The sequence below is a fragment of the Ostrea edulis genome, chromosome 5 (genome assembly GCF_947568905.1).
Source record: "Ostrea edulis chromosome 5, xbOstEdul1.1, whole genome shotgun sequence".
NCBI lineage: Eukaryota > Metazoa > Mollusca > Bivalvia > Ostreida > Ostreidae > Ostrea > Ostrea edulis.
Window position 1 is genome coordinate 48,230,433 of NC_079168.1, and position 19,466 is coordinate 48,249,898.

Genomic DNA, 19,466 nt, shown 5'->3' on the forward strand with positions numbered 1-19,466 from the left:
ATGATGATCCTGTTGGCAGGGCAGTACCAATTAAGATAGGGGTTAACAGTTTTACAAAGGAAAATGCAGTGAAATTCTCAAGAGCCACAGGGATACAATTTGTCAAATTGATATGCACAATAGAAGTGTTAAATTTTATGTAAGAATGTAGGTAAAATCTTTGAATGCTTCCTTCTTAATTGTACGACTTCTTCAGGATAATTCGGGTTTGAGTTATCCTTGATATGAGTCCCCCCCCCCCCCTACAGGAAATGAAGTTGGGGGATTTTTTTTAGGCAGCCACAGCAGATTCCAATGCCCCACCACAACCACCACGAAATAGGACTTTGCAGATCGAACATAGCACATTTTTAAATTTTTTTTTATCTTGGCAAGATTTTTTGAGAAGCCAACTTCGAATTTTTCTTCCGGCGAGACATATTTGAAGCCCTGTAAAATCCAGGAACTTCCGGAGGCTTCGCCCTCTGGGTCTCCACCAGGACTTCGCCCTGGACCCACTGGGGGCCTCAAGGCGGCCCCCAGATCCCCTGTCTCATAAAGTTGCGCTCCCCTAACCGCAATTCCTGGATCCGCCCCTGCCGTTTATATTCCTATATCAAACCTACTAACAGCTTCCAGCACATTTTAAAGGAAAACAGATATGTTTGTGTAACAGTGATGCCACTGTATGGCAGAAAAGTAATTATGTTACCCAAAGAAAGGTCTTTTCACAAGGAACACACATGTGAAAAATGAAACCCTATCACTAACATTCAGAAGTTATGACTTAGGTTAAAGTTTGTCAAAAGTAGGTCAAACTCATGAGATCAAAAATGTTGGTACCAAAAGACAGGTCTTGTTAAAAGAGGTACACATGTGAAATATAAAAACCTTATCACTAACCATTCAAAAGTTAAGACTTCGGTTTTCAAAAATAGGCCAAACTCCAAGGTTATCAGGTGGATGTAAATTGTTAAACGTCTCTCTCGAAAAATTTTCACTCATATGGAGACGTAGCCATTGCCGGTGAAGGACTTCAAAATTTAGGCCTATGCTCGGCGTTTACGGCTGTTGAGCAGGGAGGAGTTTTTATCTGCCATGCCTGCTATAACACGGGACCTCATCCGAAGGACTGGTCCATTTAGTCGCCTCTTACGACAAGCAAGGGGAACTGAGGACCTATTCTAACCCGGATCCCCATGGGATAGGTTATCAGGTAAAAAAAATTTGGTACCAAAAAAGGTCTTGTCAAAAGGAATGCACATGTGAAATACGAAAGCCATATCACTAACTATTCAAAAGTTACGACCAAGGTGTAAGTTTTTCAAAAGTAGGTCAAACTCCAAGGTCATGAGGTAAAATAATTCGTTAAATACACAAGTGAAGTATGAAAGCACTATTACAAACCATAAAAAAAGAGCTATGACTAAGGTTAAAGTTTTTCAAAAGTAGGTCAAACCCCGAAGTGAAGGTCACAAGGTGTAAAATTTTGGTACGAAAAGAAAGGTTTTGTTACAAGGAATACACATGTGAGATATGAAAGCCACATTCAAAAGTTATGGGCAAGGTTTAAAGTTTTTGCGGATGGACAGACTAAAAAATATGCCCCCGAATCACAGGGGCAAGAAGAGAGGTTATATAAAGGAATCTGAAACCGAACCTATTATACAAGTAATTATATCAGCGGATAGGTCCAAACTTCTTGGAAATGTGGAAAAACCTAATCAGTACCCAATGTACTTCTCGCCAAGTTCAACTCTTTTTAGAAAGTTTGAAAAAAAAAAGACTTCTAATGCTAGTGGTATTGGCATTACATACAAAAACTATTCACAACAGCTGCTATTGTTACTTACAGTATACACAAGAACATCGCCAATTGAAATACGACCGAGATACCAAGTGAGAAGAGGGGGGGGGGGGTAGAGAAAAGGATGCAGAAGTGGATCTGAAACCGGATATCGACTTTTAGTGTATTTTACTCCGGATATTTCACACCATTCTCTCACCAGAGGGCGCGTTACGCAAGCTTCACATACACCTCTGTCAAACTCCCCGTCGAGGCCTCATTACGTCACCTACGAATAGATTGGTTTGTGAGCAGAAGTTTGACACCTCTGTCAACGCTTGGAATCACGTGACAATATAATCACATGATATAAACAATCTCGGTTTCCTTTCCCTTTAAAAGTTCGGGCAACGGGTGATACATCAGGCTCTTTTCATAGCCCACTGACACTTTAATAAGTACATATTTACCATTTAGCTGTTTGTCTCTTATTTTACAAGTTTTATCCTATTTTTACAGCCTTTCTTACTTTTGATTCCATGTTTACATTTAAATCTCCACCACGTGTATGTCCTACATTCATACGCATATTACGAAGTAGTTCCAAATTTATGATCAGAAAACGGCGATTTTAAACAATTTACAGTAAGCATCAATTTAGTTGCACCAAAAACATATCATAATATGACTAAATATTTAGTCCAAAACATAAATGTTGGATAATAGAAACATTTTACAAGATTTCTGTAAAAAGCCTTTGACAGAGGTGTAGTGCGAGGAGTGCACGGAACTCTGGATAGAGAATGATTTCACACACAACTTACTGGTGTAGAGTGTATATGAGATTTTGCCTTGACATTCTATACTTGAATGTAAGTCTGTGACGCCTGAATTATGAGTGCAACATGTCAACGATTTTCCAGGAAACAGTGTACACGCTACACCAAAAACATTGGTATAAATTGACGGCCATCGTAGAATTGTAATGAAATACATGATACGTGTTAACAAAATATGAAAATCAACACGTTACAAGACACAATCGCATCTTTTGTTTTCATATTTGGACTCCTCTAATCCTGTGGGGTTGCTTTTCTATAGCTAGTATTTGACCATTTGAGAACTGGCTTGAGAAAAACCCGAGTTTTGAACATTAATATTTCACACAATAGACAATAGAATTGCAAACTACAGAAGGAAGTGGTATTGTGACGGTTTTTAAAAAAATGAATTTGGATGTTTGTGGATTCAACACTGACCAGAGGCAAAATAGCATATATACTATTGAGACATTTTTTTGTTAATTAATTGAGAAACGTTTTGTTCCGGCTCGGAGAAAGCAGACTTTGGGGGGATCTTGCTAATAAGCGTTGATATATCGGAGCTTCTTCTCTTGAATTACCAGTAATAAACCGACTGTTAACGCTCTTTCACTACAGATATATCATGCGATAAAGACACAGACTCCTAAAGCTTTGCAGCAATGTGTTTTGCTTGTACAATGTTTTCAGAACAATAATCCTTTCTGGGATTTAGACCTCGATTCAAGTTCTACAATGCACAAACTATCCGATTGTGATTGTAACCATAAAGTAGATAAAATGATCATTAATTTTAGCGGGTTGAATTCTATTCTTTCCATATATATATTTTTTTTTTACGATACTTGTAAACCCTGTAATGTGCTTTATGTATGGATTCAAAACAACTTGCACAAGCCAACCATTATGATCATGTAGAGTACATCCTTAAAGTAGTCCTCTCCTCAAGGATACATTACGGCTTTTGTTGGCTTGAGTTTAACCAAAAAACCATTGGTTTGTCAACCGACAGAATCAAGACCGTAGGAGTTACAATATCGTATCTACTCCTCCACCCTTTTCATCGTGGTAGAAGTGATGAAAATGCATGGGGATATACTAACAATTGGTAAGCTTTATACATGTATCAACTTCATCATTATGTTCTTTATATGATCATAGGGTACCCTACCCCCGATTAGAAAATACTTGTACGTGAATATGATCACAAACCCACAGTGACGGAAATAAAGTGTTTTGGTGCATAACTAGTTATCTTGTTAGCAGGAATAATTGTAGAGATTATAGTAGACCTTGTTCCTTCATGATATCAGGGAGTACGTGATATTTTTTTCAATGATATATGTAGCTTCAGAAAGAAACTAGCCTGTCTGTACATACTCCTAATTGAAAATACAGAACTGGACTCGACAATGAGGGATTTGATTTTACACTTTGATAACAGTTCACCAAGCTGAAGGGGGGGGGGGGGTGCGCACAATGCATTGGTATCCCCAGAGTTGGTTTTTGTTGTTGTTGTTTTTTTAAATTATTATTATGATCAATTTAACATCATCTTGGTGTTCAAAACCTTCTATTTAGTGAAGGGCTTCCTCTTATCCTTCTATTTAGTGAAGGCCTCCTCTCATGAAGGGTTTTTGTCTTACCTCTGTGACTCCAAGAAGGTCTCTAACCCCCAACCCACCCATTTCCGTTAGGTTCAATTTTTTCTTTAATTTGATTGTTTTCTAAAAATGTTCAAAAGTGTACAGGCGATGGTCGGACACAAATTGTGATATGATAGACAAAACAGTTCAGCTCAAAGACGAAACAGCATGCAATTAGTCGTACATGTAGGATAATGAATTATATTTTATGATGTTAGGGGACTGAAATGTTGGGAGCAAATCAAAACTGCTGCTGATTCCGACCATATGATACTGTGTATAAGTTTGACTGGTCAGTGTTAATTGTGGCTTTGTAATCAGCCCTGAATTATGGAGCGCAAAAAATATTAACTCAAATAATTGAAAATATCTTTGATTATTTGAAGATACATGTACATGTATCATCAATTCAATTATTTCTCTCATCAATTCAATCAATGCGCGCATCTTATCAATTATCGATCTCATCAAATGAATTAATGTGCGCTTCAATTTAAAGTATTGCTTTTCTTAATTGAATTAATGCGCGCATCATTTAAATTGATGAGAGTAATAATTGATTTGATGCGTGTCGATTCAATCATTTCCCTCATCAATTCAATTGCTGCGTGCATTGATTCAATTAATGAGCATTTATTGCGCGCATCTATTCAATTATTGCTCTCATCAATTCAATTAATGCGCGTATCAATTCAATTAATAAGAGCAATAATTGAATTGAAGATCGCATTAATTCATTAGATGAGAGCAATAATTGATGTGGTGGAAATATTGCTCGCAAAAATGAATTTAGAGCTTGATATGAATGATTTGATGATCTCTTTAATTCAATTGAAGATATTTTTAATTATTTACAACGTTTTTCTTTTATATATATATGTATAAGGAATTAATGCGCGCATCAATTCTTTTAAAGAGAGCAACAATTAAAGAGATCATTAATTCAATTATGGATATGTTTAATTGAAGATATCTTTAATTATATAGCTGCTCTCTCTAAAAGAGTTATTGCTCTCTTCAAGTGAATTAATGATATCATTAATTCAATCGAAGAGAGCAATATTTCAACTACTGCGCACTTTAATTGAATTGATGCGCATTAACTGAATTGATGGTATCTTCAAATAATTAAAGATATCTTCAATTATTTGAGTTTATGTTAATTTGGCACTCCATACTGATACTCTCAGAGGAGATGTCTCCATTCAACCGTTAATTTCTAAGAATGGTCGATATCGTTCAGTACATAAAATCCCGTATTTGAAACACTTGAAATTTATCAAAAGTCTGATTGAATTCTGAAGAAAAGAAAGTTTTTTAAATAACTTAAATAAGCATATTAGACGCCATAATATATTGGGACAAATTATTTTGTATGCCAGTACTGATGAATGTTGTGTCAAAGACATATGTCCTAAACCCAATCCTATACAGAACGGTCGAAAAGAAATTAAACAATCAGAAGCAATTTAGCAAGATGATGCAGTTCATTTCCTTCATCTCGAGGAACTGACAAAACTTGAGAAACATATTTTAAGGAAAGTTGCAATGGTCAAAACCCGTCTGATTAGAATTTGATGTTGGATCCGCTTGCATACTTGGTGAGTTGTGTTGTGTGTGACGTGTTTTATGTTTTCGTGATTTTCTTTCCTTTCATAAAAAAGTCCAATCACTTCGGTCTGTGATTTCTTGCGGCTTATTTTCTTTCAGGTCAGTGTGACGATCATGGCGATCAATGAATAGCTGTCTTTGTAGGAGATAACCTGATTTGTCTAAGAAATACAAGTCTACGTACCGGGTTATTATGACTGGACCTTAAACCGCAAAATAACGGACAAGTTACATGTCACGGTTTGTCCTTTTTGTGTATCTGACCAGACTCTGCTTCCGTGTTTCACAAATCAATTTATATAAAGTAAATGTCGGCCTTCCAAGAACCTAATTAGAGAGGCATTGAAATCCTGGGTGTCGGATTGAATTCTATTGATTGTAGTGATTTATGATTTTGCTCTGGAGATCTTTCTGTTAATTGTGTAACAATGTCCCAACAGACACGCTTTGGTAGGATTGCGTTGGTCACACTAGTTGTCAATTCAAATTTATTTCGAAATTGATATGAATACTTTCATATCGATACCAGTATTCATTTCATGTCACCAAGTATTGTACTTTTTTTCATTAGTGTTTATCACCATTTGGTCTTTAGTAAATTACTAATATGTTTATACATTTTAGTAATACCGGTAGTAAAAATATGATTCAGTTTCTCTCTCTCTCTCTCCGACCAAACCTACTAAATGAGGACATCCTCACAATGTGTAGAAGAGAATATACACATATTATTCTAAAGGCAAAAAAGTATGTTAGGTATAGCTATAGGAATATCTATAAAAGTTTATCTAATACTCTCTTTTGAACACATGCTGTAGGTCACATTTATGAGGACATTTATTTGTCCTCATAGTGCAATTCTTGTCCTCACAACGTCTGTCCATTGGTTGAAATTTGTCCTCACTTTACACGTTTTACTGTCTCTCTCTCTCTCTCTCTCTCTCTCTCTCTCTCTCTATATATATATATATATATATAAGTATATATATATATATATATATATATATATATCTGTGTGTATTGGAAATGATTGTTGTGAAAAATTCAATGCATATTATTTGACTGATATCTGACACTGAGAACTGACGATGGTGGATGCATTCAGAATATCACGCTGTCCCTCAAACACTCAGATATTACGCGCGTAAAGATGATTGCGATTTGTTTGGTAAAAGTTATTTGGTAAAAAGTTAAGATACGATATCTAGTTATTGTTTACTTTGTAACGTACATTTTTCGATAATTGTTCATGAGCGTCAGCTCTGTGTCTAATAAACTTGTTCTTATCAACATGATTGTATATAAGCATGCCAATGCAAAGTGATTAAAATGATAATATTTGAAAACATTTCAATCCCAATGACACGTGCAGCTGGAATATACGTGAAAATCATCATTCGAATTTTTTTTATCTGTTTAATGATTGTAAATCTAATTTGTAAATTAAAAGGAGATGCGTGAATGTGTTTCACGCATCGGAATGCAAGTAAGTGTTTATCATATATATTTATTAGACATGGTTTGGGTAATTACGCATTTTTATTTGATTTATGAATGCACTGGATCTACAGATATTGTATAGGGCCTGTGTATATCTTATAGTTATGTAGGTAACTGACAGCACTTTTTCATTGAGAGTGGTACGTTGTACAAAACTTGGGGTTCCTCCACCGTAAAATATATAAATGAACATTCCTTGTATACTGGTTTTTGAATGTACGATCATTTAATCTGTGCAATGTATTTAGTCTTAGAGTAAAAAATATATAGGCCAAGTAAATTGTGCGGGCGTTGTGAAATTGGCCAATTCAAAGACGCTTTTCATTTCGACGGAGAGTACTTGATTTTATTCCAGCAATCGCTTCAAGAAATGCTGATTGGCCATAAGTTTGTCGTGGAAGTAGCCATAAGTTTGTCGTGGAAGTAAAATCGTTGGAAAACTCGGCGGCTTTAAAACTACATGTCGTTTTTCGCTAAGTGACGGTAGACGCAGAACTAAGTGAGTTCCTCTGTTTCTTCCCTGGGTTCCGGATGTAAACTATAAGCAGTCATCGAGTATGATAAAAGCATTGATTATTACATTCAGGAATGACTTAATGCATGGGCTTTAGGCGTTTGGGTGTGCTGCAGGTCCTGTGACAGGGAGATAAGTTATCACGACTAAGTCAAAAGGGCGTTATCTACAGAAAGCCACGCACGCGCCAGTGGCTGACCACATGTCACTATAGATACATTTGATACGGAAAACAGACGACTGACACAAAACGAGCGCCAAATCATGACGTCGTTTACAATTAGCCTCACTGTCGATGATCAAATCTTTCGGAAGTTATACCCACGTTGATAATTGACATCAGGTATCTGGACATATACCTGAACATGTAAATTACATTCTGTTGGACTGTGATGTACAACTACCAGATGGGTAATGCAAACTCTGTTACCGATCCCAAAAAGGACACTTTGGCCGCACACCTCAGTACAAGGCAAAGGCTGCTCGTCCAGGACACACTGGAACTCATGAAAGATGATCTCTCAGATTTGGGAATTATTGTCTTCAGAAGGTAGGCAGAAATATAGCCGGCGTTATTAATCTGCATATTTTGAAGTAAATGTATAAAATACATGTTGTAAAACAATTCCATTTTTACGAGGAAAGCTTTCTGGTTTAACACCATGGTATATGGAAACGTTTCTTTTGCATTTAAATTATATATATAATTAAATTTCTACCGTGAGTTTAAAAGATATTACAGTGTTTGGGTCCTATGATTAGATATGTATAATCCCCATCATACTGTATGTGATGACAAACGTTTAAATGCCAAAAATCCAATGTTTAACGAAGAAGAGAAATGAAAACGTGAAATAATGAAGGGAGGTTATGTAGGGATAGTGGCAGTTGTACATTTTGAGTATGTTGATTTCTTCATTGACAAAGTAATCACACAAAATTAAATTATGTATTCTATTATAATTGAAAAGTCGATCACTGCACGCAACATGAAATCCAAGACGAAAATTTCTCGTTTTCTGTGTAGAGTTATACAATGTTTGGATTGGTCTTCATACTGAAAGACACAACTATTAGCAAACACGGAGAGGAATGTTCATTTGCATAGGCGAAATGATACACAGGACTTGGAGAGCTACGATAATGCAGAACAATTTTCTCGTAATTAAGCGTAGTATTGTTTTATCAACCTTTGATTGAACCTTGTAACTTCTGTTTCAACAAGTTATTAAAACTGAAAAAATGCCATACATTTGGTATGATGGAATTGATATGTAGCCATATTCGTTTGATCCTAAGTCAAACGCATTTCACATAACCAATAACACGTTTCACAAATTGAATAACGCCATTAATACGATGTTCCATTGTTATGTTCTGAAGATTGCAGAAATGTTGTTGACCACGCTCAGACATCTGTGACATCAGCACTATTTAGCAATGCCTTACGCGGGTCAATAAACTCAAAATGCCAGATCAGACAGTCCTATGCCCGAATCATTTTCCACTCATCATGTAGAGAAATTTTATTCAAACGCAATGTGTTACCTACCTATAAGAAATCTGGAGATTGTTTTCATTGAATACGTTAGAAACTTTTACGTGCAACGTGTTTCCTAACTATCTCATCTATTGGTTTATCAGCTTTATCAGTAAATTATGTAGTTAGATGAAAAGTGAAGATAACGAACAATGATCAATCTCATAAATCTTGTAAAGAATTGCAAAATTGAGAGTAGGGCAAACAAAACCCCCCTGAAAACGCTAGAGGTGGGATCAGGTGCCTAGGAGGAGTAAGCATCCCCTTTTGACCGGTCATACCCGCCGTGAGCGATATATTATCTTGATCAGGTAAATGGAGTTAAAATCAGTATTATAAAGAACAGTCTAATAGAAGGTATGATACACGTTAGACAGCCTTTGACCTATGACAGGTTGTATTCGCAAATATCATAATACCGACCATAGAATTTACGAAATGCTGACATTAAATGAAACTGGAAACCCGTGTAATATCATCCTTTTTGTCAAATTGTGAGTAGCCTGCTTTGATTTTAAAAAAGTTTATCATACGTAGAACATGCTTTCGCATATCTAATCAGTTGAGAGACATAAACACAATATGCAGGTAATAGTGGATTATATAACATGTTGGCTTTTGTAAAAATTCGCTAAATATTGTGAATTTTTAATGATGCGGGATAAAAATTTGTAAACGGCAACCTAATTCCTTAATCATTATTTATTAGAAGACGTTTCAAAATAATGTATAATCAAACTAAATCTATGGAATTCCATGGACGACAATCAATTACACTGCTTCCTGCTAGTGCTCTCTGCCACTGATAGACGGTAATTGCCACGGAGTACTGCCAGTTACGTGATTGCTAATATTCGACTGAAGCAACAATTCTGAATAAAAGTGAGAATACAGACTTTTAAGGGGATGGGAGTTATAGCAAAGTTAAGATTGTACCTGTGACGCAGCACCTCTCCATACCAGTTCTACACAAAAAATACGGAAAGATTTATTTTCAAATATGAAGTACATGAACTTTTTTGGAGATTTTTTCCCCCAAATTGATGACTGAGGACATTTCAAATAATATATATCAATTACATTTTTTTCTTCGCATATTTTTTAACAGATACACGATACACGTATCTTTATTATCATTAATGTAGAATATATTCTGCTCCGGACCGACTATGCCCTGAATCCGCTAGGCACTTTAGAGCGGATTCTTTCTTCTCCTCCGCTCCGGATTTATGCGCATATAGTCAACAGTAGTAGGCAGTTACGACGGGTTGTCACATAGAATTTCCTGGACAGGACAATCCTTACATTCACAGTGCTATTTGTAACAATCTCTTACCGGATATAAGCACTGGTAATGAAGATGACGATGTTTCGATGACTGCCAATATGCGATTTCTTACAAAAGAGGTCCACGAACTGAAGGGCTATAAACTGAACGGTAAGCAAATGACTTATAATGTTACTTTAATGGAATTTCTATCAAATTTTCCGCAACATAGTTTCAAAGAGCATTCTTTTTTTGGTATGAAAATTAAATTTAGTATATAAAATTTGCAAAATTACAAAACTCAAATTGTTATACCATTTACAGGTCAAGGTCACTATAAAAGTTTTGTTGCCGTAATCAAATAGCTACAATGTGCAGTATGATTTGACATATAATTTTGTATAGATATTTATTTATAGAATTGTGATAACGTGGTTTTCCCTCGGTCGACAGAAGAAGAAATGATTAACAATCCTTGTATACCAAATTTGACTTTGCAAATCCTACACCCAGGAACGTATGAAAGTGGAGGGAAACTATAAAAATTCCACCAATCGTGATCATGCGGGAGTCCTCTGTGTCCAGAGCAGGGATACAATCCAGCCAACAAGCATTTGCTATGGATCAGATTTGATGACATTAGAATCAGGTCGTAGTATTGTAAAGGTTAAGTTTTAAGAGATGTGGGATCATATTTAAATGATATGGTACTTGGCTTTCTCTCGTCTTAAGGAAAGAGCAGTTACCATACGGTTATGTGTCATTAGTGTAGTGTTGTTGAAAACCTATCGAGGGGTCGGAGAGCGACGAGGACACTGAAGAATCCGTAGTAATGTAGGGAAAGTCGAGGGACACATTTGTTTAAGATTTTGACAATTTACATGTACTTTGAATTGATGAGCATGCGATTGTTTTTGTTTGTTTTTATCATAATACCATTTATGATCATGACCAGTGACTAGGATATACACATACTCGTACATAATGGTAAGCACATTTCACTTCGTGTAATTTTAGAGAGAAAAAACTATTAGACAATAAATATGAAAGCTAAAGATATAATGTAGAATCATGCTTAAAACAACCACAATTTAAGTCAATTGTTGATATTACGTTTGAATAAACATGTGCCAAAAATTGTATGACATCAATTTATGATTCAATTTTCAAGGTGAAGAATAATATCGGTATCAGCTTATCATAATGATTTTATGATCACCGGTATTATTCTTAATTTAGTGTGAGAATAGCTATACTAACGGGACCGTTCTTATGTGGGTACATTGTATGTGTGAGCTAATATCGGTTGAAATTCGGCTTGGCTGAATGTTTAGACTGACGCCTCCACCCAATATCGGAGCAGTCCTTCATAATTCATGTCTGGAATTTACTTTCAGCTTCAGTAGGTTCCAGCAATTAATGAGCACTTAGGTGACGCTGCTGTTCGCTTCCAATAAGTTACTTGACTATTAAAACAAATCTGTATCACTATTAATGTTGCATTACTTACCGTCTAAGTATGTAAATTCCATGAAATGAACTATCACTAAATTTTCCGTTCAAATGAAGAGTTCCATGGCGCATTATTTTATCTTCCGAAATTGAAGAGTTCCTATAGTTTGTTTTTGAATTAGCCATATACAAGTAGGTATGTGGAGATTCAATGTATCAGTAACTTGATAAAACGGACTATAGGAACTCTTATTGTGCCATGGAAGTTTTCATTTGAACGAAAATTTAGTGACTATTTTCATTTTGGGATTTTCATACCTAGACGGTAAGCAATGTGACATAGAGTTAGTTTAACAGTCAACTCACTTATTTGAAGCAAAGAGCAGTGTCACCTAAGTGCACATTAATTTCTAGAACCAGCCGAAGCTGAAAGTAAATTTCCAGACATGAATTATGAAGGACTGCTCCGAGATTCGGTGAAGGCGTCACTCCAAATATTCAGCCGAGCCGAATCTCAGCCGATGTTATGTGCGAGTGTGTTCGTAACACTGGGTTTGTAGACACTGTACAGGTTACATGTTGTAGACACTGTACAGGTTACATGTTGTAGACACTGTACAGGTTACATTTTTAGCTAGATTGATTTCAGACGTCACAGGTGGTTTTGTTATCAAGAGAGCAAAAACCCTGTTGATTTTGGGGTCCAAAGGTATTCATTAAAAAACTTGCATTTACTGATTGCCTACATTGTGAAGGGATACCCGATCCTAATCAGTAAATGTGTGTCTCTTTCATGATTACGTATTACCAATGTTTGAAGTAAATGTATACATGTCTGTAAACCCTTAACAATAAACTACATGTACATGCTCATCATATAAACGGATAGATGATTTACTCGGATGACCTATTGCTGTTGGTTAACAATTGAGCATTTTAAACTTCTTCTTGATAGCGACCTTTCGAAATATTTTCAAATTTGGTATGGAGTTTCTTTGGGACAATAGGGACCTAGATTGTAAAGTTCGGGACTCCTGCACCTCCGGAGCCTTAGGAGCAGGTCAAAAACTACCAAAAATAGACCAATTTAGAAAAATTTCTCTACAACTGTACATCTGTAAGAAAAACTAAACGCATAGACATTTAGATCAAAAAGTCCTCTACCAAAATTATAGATTTCATGATCACCAGGGTAGAAGTTCTGACCCCAGGACAGGACCAAACTTGGCATATAGTGTTTATGTGTAAAACATTTAAATTACATCTTCTTAAATGCTATTGATACTGAATTGAAACTTATTAGATATTTAGAAGAAGCAGGTAACCCTTTACCAAAATATAGATTTCATGATCCCAGGGGTAGGGGTTTTAATACCAGGGTGGGGCTCAACTGGTCAGTTTTGAAAATGAACATTTTAACTTCTTGTTGATAACTACCCTTCCAATTCTTTTCTAATTTTGTATGAAGCATCTGGGAAATAAATTGTAAATTTCAGGACTCCTGCACCTACAGAGCCTTAGGGTGGGGCAAAAACTGCCAAAAATTTGAAAATATTCTCTACAACGGTACGTCTGAAAGAAAACTAAATGCATAGTCATGTAGAGCAGGAAAACGTCTACCAGATTTGTACATTTTGATACCAGGGGTGGAATTTTGGTACCAAGGTGGAGTTAAAATGGTTACAGTGATTAGATATGTGCATTAACAATTGAATACTTTTCCCTTCCTCTTGATAACTACCATTCCAATTCTTTTCAAATTTGGTATAAAGCATCATTGGGACAAGGGGAACTTAGATTGTAAATTCCAGGACTCCTACACCCCCGGGGTTTTAGTGGTGGGGCAAAAACTGTCAAAAATTGACCAGTTTTGAAAATCTTCTCTACAACCGCACATCTATCAGAAAACATTTAAAGCAGAAAGGCCTATACCAAAATTATAATTTTCATCCCCGAGGTAGAAGTTGTGGCTTTAGGGGAGGACTAAACTTGGTACATAGTGTTTATGTGTAAAACATTAAATAACATCTTCTTTAATGCTATTGATACTGAATTGAAGCTAAGTGGATGTTTAGCATGAGCAAATAGCCCTTCACCAAAATTATAAATTCCTAGAGGTAGAGGAGGGGCCAAAATTATAGAGATTATTGTCCTTGTCATCTAAAAGATTTCTTGCTGATGTTTAAAAACTAAATCCATATTTAGGAAAACCAAAAAGGGATGTACCAAAATTATAGATTTCGCAAACACATGGTTCTGACTCTAGGGCGGGTCCAAAATAGACATATGGTGTTAATTTTAATTAATATTAAAATATAACATATATTATGTAAAGTTTGTCATCAGTATCGGCATTTTCAGAGGCATTTGTGTTTGAAGAATATATCTGGTTTTATACTGATGCTAAGTATTAGAATTTAGCTTAAATATGCAGAACGGGAAAATTATTATATTTCATAGCCCTTGTGACTAGTGATACTCCTAAGTAATACTCAGGTGACCGATATGGCCTGTGAGTGTCTTGTTTTCAATGATTTTTTTTAATGAGTCTTTCTACCCATGTACATGTTTCATTTCATTCCTTTTTCCATTAACGCCAATAAGATACCAATCAAATTGCAGCTTAATTAATTGTTGCATTAGCATATGGGTTTAAATAGGGCACATTTACAGTCAAATAAATATTTTCTTCTGAAGAGCTCGTGTGATGTGAATCTCTGGAGTTCCGCGCATGCTCATAAATAACGCTTCCAATTCCCCATTCACCCAAACTTTGATTTTAGAAATAGAAAATCCATATCTTGGAGAATGATAGACATAATAACGACTAACTGTAGAAAATAGGCTATTTGACCCCAAGAATAACTTGTTCTTTGTTGAGTATTATTTGGGAGATTTGAAACATATAGCTAAAATTGGTACACAGTTAGCACCGGTAAAGAATCGCTATATGGTTTTAACAGAAACTGAATGATACTGATAGAAGTAAACAATTCATGTAATTCGTGAGTTGGGGTGATTAATGGCTTTATTTTAGAGTTATGGTATACATGTATACAGAGTACCTGATTTACTTTCGTTACTGTTATTAGCTCACTTGAGTCGAAGGTTCAGGTGAGCGTTCCTGATCAAAAGTCTGTTGCCCGTTGTCGTTATTTTTGTTTATATGTTGTTTTACGTCCCGCTCGAGAATTTTTCGCTCATGAATATAGAGAAATTATCAGGTATAGGTGAAGTGTCACATATTTTAACCTACGCATAGCGTTCAAGTCCACAACAGTGAGCGAGGGTTATTTATTGCACCAATGCCTACCGTGACACGGGGCCTCCACTTGTAAGGTCATATCCAACAGACCTATGGCTTTCACTTCTAATGCCGGACACTTAACAATGACAATGGCTTTATTCTCATGAACTAATTTACATCAGTGTAGAACATATGAGATACAGTACATATATACAATACAAATCCGCACCTACGCAATTAGTAAACCTCTTAATCAACCTGGAGGTCGGACACTGTCCTACATAATTTTAACAACTCTTATAATGGATTTATGTACATACATATGATGAATTTCCTAAACTGAATTATGATGTTCTAGTTTAGAGGTGGTGTACAGTAGAAATATCAATATTCAAGATTGTTGTAGGAATCTCATAGAGTCTTTCCAATACCAATCTATTAATTACAATTTGTGAAAATAATATTGAAGCACTTGGATACATGTCGTGTATATAATGATTAGATTACAGGATTTGACTTATTATTGAGCAAGTATTAGTGTTCCAATAATATATCTTATGGTCAATGTGGTTCCGTGAGCGTTGTGGTCCCTGGGCCTTTTTTATTTTTCTCGTTTAGGTGGTTGGTAGAGAAGCGCACAGTACTTCTAAACATGATAGCAAGGTATTTAAAATTGTGAAAGACAATGTGATAATCACAAGCAGGAATGACTCTTGCCTTGAAACTGAGTATAATTGTAAATTTTGAACCTTAACCATGTTAAAATGAGAGTCTGGACCATGTGCAAGAAATTGTAAAAATTATGGAGCAGATGTAACAAAGCATTGGATATGCAAGGTATGCATGAAATTGATCAAAGATCACATTGAGTGTATTTTCATTGTAAATCGTGAACTTTACTTACATATGGATTTCATTTAGAAAAAATCCGTAAACAAAAGTTTGAATAACGCTGAAACATTAGAATCACATTCTTGGCACAAAGGTTGCTTATGGCCAGGCAGTATGTCATAAACTTTTAAAAACCAGAGACTGGTAAAAATAAGTTAATTCCCCCCCCCCCCTGGTCTACAACTTGTAACGGGCAGACGTTAGAAGCACATACTTGCCACAAAGGTTGGTTATGACCAGATGGTGTGGCATGACTTAGAACCCATGCCATTCTTGGTCAAACTCAATGTCTTTGGTAAAATAAATTCTGTCCATGCCTTAACTCTGTAATAAAGTTTGTTGTTTGTTTAGAACTTGACGACCCTTCGAGATCATTTAATTCGTACAGAGACTTCGCCAACGTTAGGTGAAGTACCACAAATTCAAACTTTACAAGACGAGTTAGGCTGGTTCGAAGTAAGGATTCTTTATTATGTCAACGCCTACCGTGAATTGGGACTCAGGTTTCAAGCCTAGTCTTAAAGGACTAACGAAATCCACTCAAACAGTCGCTATACCGAAATAAGACCTTCCAAACACGAGGAAAGCAATCTACCGACTGGGCTACACGGTGATTCTCTTTGTGGTATAGATGGAGACATTAGAAGTTAAATACTTGAACAAATGTTTCTTTAAAAAGTTGGTGTGCTTTTGTCAAGGTCACCGAGAAAGGATTATAATGCTTTGCATTATTTGGCAAATATACGCGAAATTTTCGCGTCATTTCGCGATAGTTACAAATATAAACCCTAACTTTTCCCATTCTACAAAAATAACGCTTTTAAACCCCTTTGTTCAGAAGTTCTTACAAAATTGATTGGACTATGTTTTTCATTGGTAATTAATATTTTTCACCCCCTCTCCCAATCGTTTGATTTATATTAGACCTCGAGAATGTATATGGTCACTTTTAGAAAAACACCAGATAAACGTACATGAATAAAATTTCATTCTGATATCAAGTCAAATTTATTGAGAATCTAGAAGTAGCATGATCACACCACACCATTGAGATCCGGGCTAAACTCATTCACATGTAAACAAATAAAACATAGACAATGCCGTAAATTTTGTTGGATCCATGGAATATCCAAATTCAAATGAAAATATGCATACAATGGAAAAGTGAGACCAAGATCAGTAGTGAGTTTGTCTCCGATTTATGGCCCCGGGGCCAGTATTTTGAAAGTCAATGTTTAACATTGAGTACAGGCAGTGGTATACGGTAATGCTGACTTTGAGAGTTAATGTTTAACAGTGGTATACCGTAATGCTGACTTTGAGAGTTAATGTTTAACAGTGGTATACGGTAATGCTGACTTTGAGAGTTAATGTTTAACGGTGGTATACCGTAGTGCTGACTTTCAGAGTCAATGTTTAACAGTGGTGTACGGTAATGCTGAAATTGCCACCCAGAATTAAATAATGAATTAAATGAAATACGAATGGAATAATTGACATTGACTTAGATCATGCATCGATTTTTTTGCATGGACATCCTTTGAAAAATCTTGAAAAGTGTTAGGTGATGTAAAACAGACATTCTGTAACTTATAACTCTACTGTATTCTCTATCAAAACACTTTGAAATATGAAGGAAAACACGATAAACTCATCAAAAGCTCCAGAATTGACGTGGAAAACATTGTCGGAGCTTATCAATAGAATAAATCCCGAAACAAACGCCTTGAATTTGTCGTGTTGCACGTGATCTTGAAATACATCACATGACATCGTTGTCGTCTACACTGAAATGGAAGAGGTAGCACATCCTTATTTTGATCTTGTGGGAGGCATACTCAAGAATCGAATAACGTTTTATAGCCAATATTCCTGTCTTCTTCCAGTCATAGTTATGATTTGCTAATGTGACTTCCGATATAGTCTGTTAAGCCAATATGCAAATAAGCCTTGATCATTGGGCACTTTAATGAATTTGAACTTTGAGAAAGTTCACGTATTACTGATTTCCAATGTAGTGAAAAATACAACTGGGAAGTCGTAAACAGCTATTTATAGGGAAGCGATCTGATCAGCTTGATTTACTGCAAATGTAAGATTATTCGCTAACATAACGATAAAGAAACCAATAAAGCAGTTGCTAGTGGGCCTTTCCATGTTTGTCTCTGGGTTTTTTTAAACAATTCACATATCTTTCAACTTCTTCTCATCCACTTTGTCATTGTTTAATTAGATTTTTAGATAAAGGGGTTTAATTTGTTCAAATGAAGGGCTACGCCACCATCAAAGGGACGATTATTACGAATAATTGTCAATAGGATGTAGTCTTTAAATCTCCTCTAGAACCACTGAGCTTGAAGTCATGAAATGTATGCGCAAGCATCCCTTTATATCAGAGATTCAAGTGAATGAGTCAGGATGGGGGTCAAAGTAGGGATTCAAAGGCAAAATCACATAACGCAAATTTCTAAAATTAATTTGTACAGTATTCCTTTATACTATGACCCTGTCGCCAGGGTGGGGCCACAATAGGAGTCTAAAGTTTTAGGGGAAATATGTAATTTTTTTCAAGAAGTATACATTTGTAATTTGTTTATGCAAGTATCCATATGTGTTGTAGAGTCTTTGTTCAAACCATGACCTCTGGGACCAGGATGGGGTCATGGTAATCTCAGCTGAGATTCTGCTTGGCTAAATATTTGGGCTGACGCCTTCACCGAATCTCGGAGCAGTCCTTCATAATTCATGTCTGGAAATTTAATGTGCACTTAAGGTATTCCATGTATAATGAAAGGATAATGAACAGTTTTGAAGGATTTAGATCAACATAAATGTTTATTGTTAAATAATGATGAAAGTGAAGCAGATGAAATTCACATGACTGGTAAATGATTAGAAGCTGACCTTTTTGCACTTTAGACTTTTTGGAAGAGTTGTCTGCCCTTTGTAAAATCAAGAAAAATCTAATTTTCTAAAAATGTGTGTGGTCAATGATTAATTTTATTTCATATTTTCACTAAGAGAAAGTGTTTGTAACTTTCTACCAAGAGATTTGTGTGAAAATATAATTTCTTTTTAAAATATTGTAATAAAACATGCTTTTCCCATATACTTCAATGTTAAATCCTAGGTGAAATAAATCAAGCAGTAAACAAAATTTTGAAAATTCCTACGGTGGATTATTTTTATTTGATGAACCCTTCAAAATGATA

The 19,466-nt window shown here is 35.7% G+C and overlaps 1 protein-coding gene and 1 long non-coding RNA gene across 2 annotated transcripts in view; both read left to right on the plus strand.

Annotated features, from left to right (window-relative positions):
* The first annotated feature begins 7,374 nt into the window (after positions 1-7,374).
* LOC125650890 (uncharacterized) overlaps positions 7,375-19,466 on the plus strand; it is a 29,479-nt gene continuing 17,387 nt past the window's right edge. The window contains exon 1 of the mRNA XM_048879462.2: positions 7,375-8,407. Coding sequence (XP_048735419.1) covers positions 8,250-8,407 — 158 coding nt within the window. The 5' untranslated portion in view covers positions 7,375-8,249. The remainder of the gene's footprint in view (positions 8,408-19,466) is intronic.
* LOC130054552 (uncharacterized) lies at positions 10,028-11,800 on the plus strand. The gene is made up of 2 exons (XR_008802839.1): positions 10,028-10,835; positions 11,084-11,800. It is a non-coding gene; the product is annotated as an uncharacterized LOC130054552 (long non-coding RNA).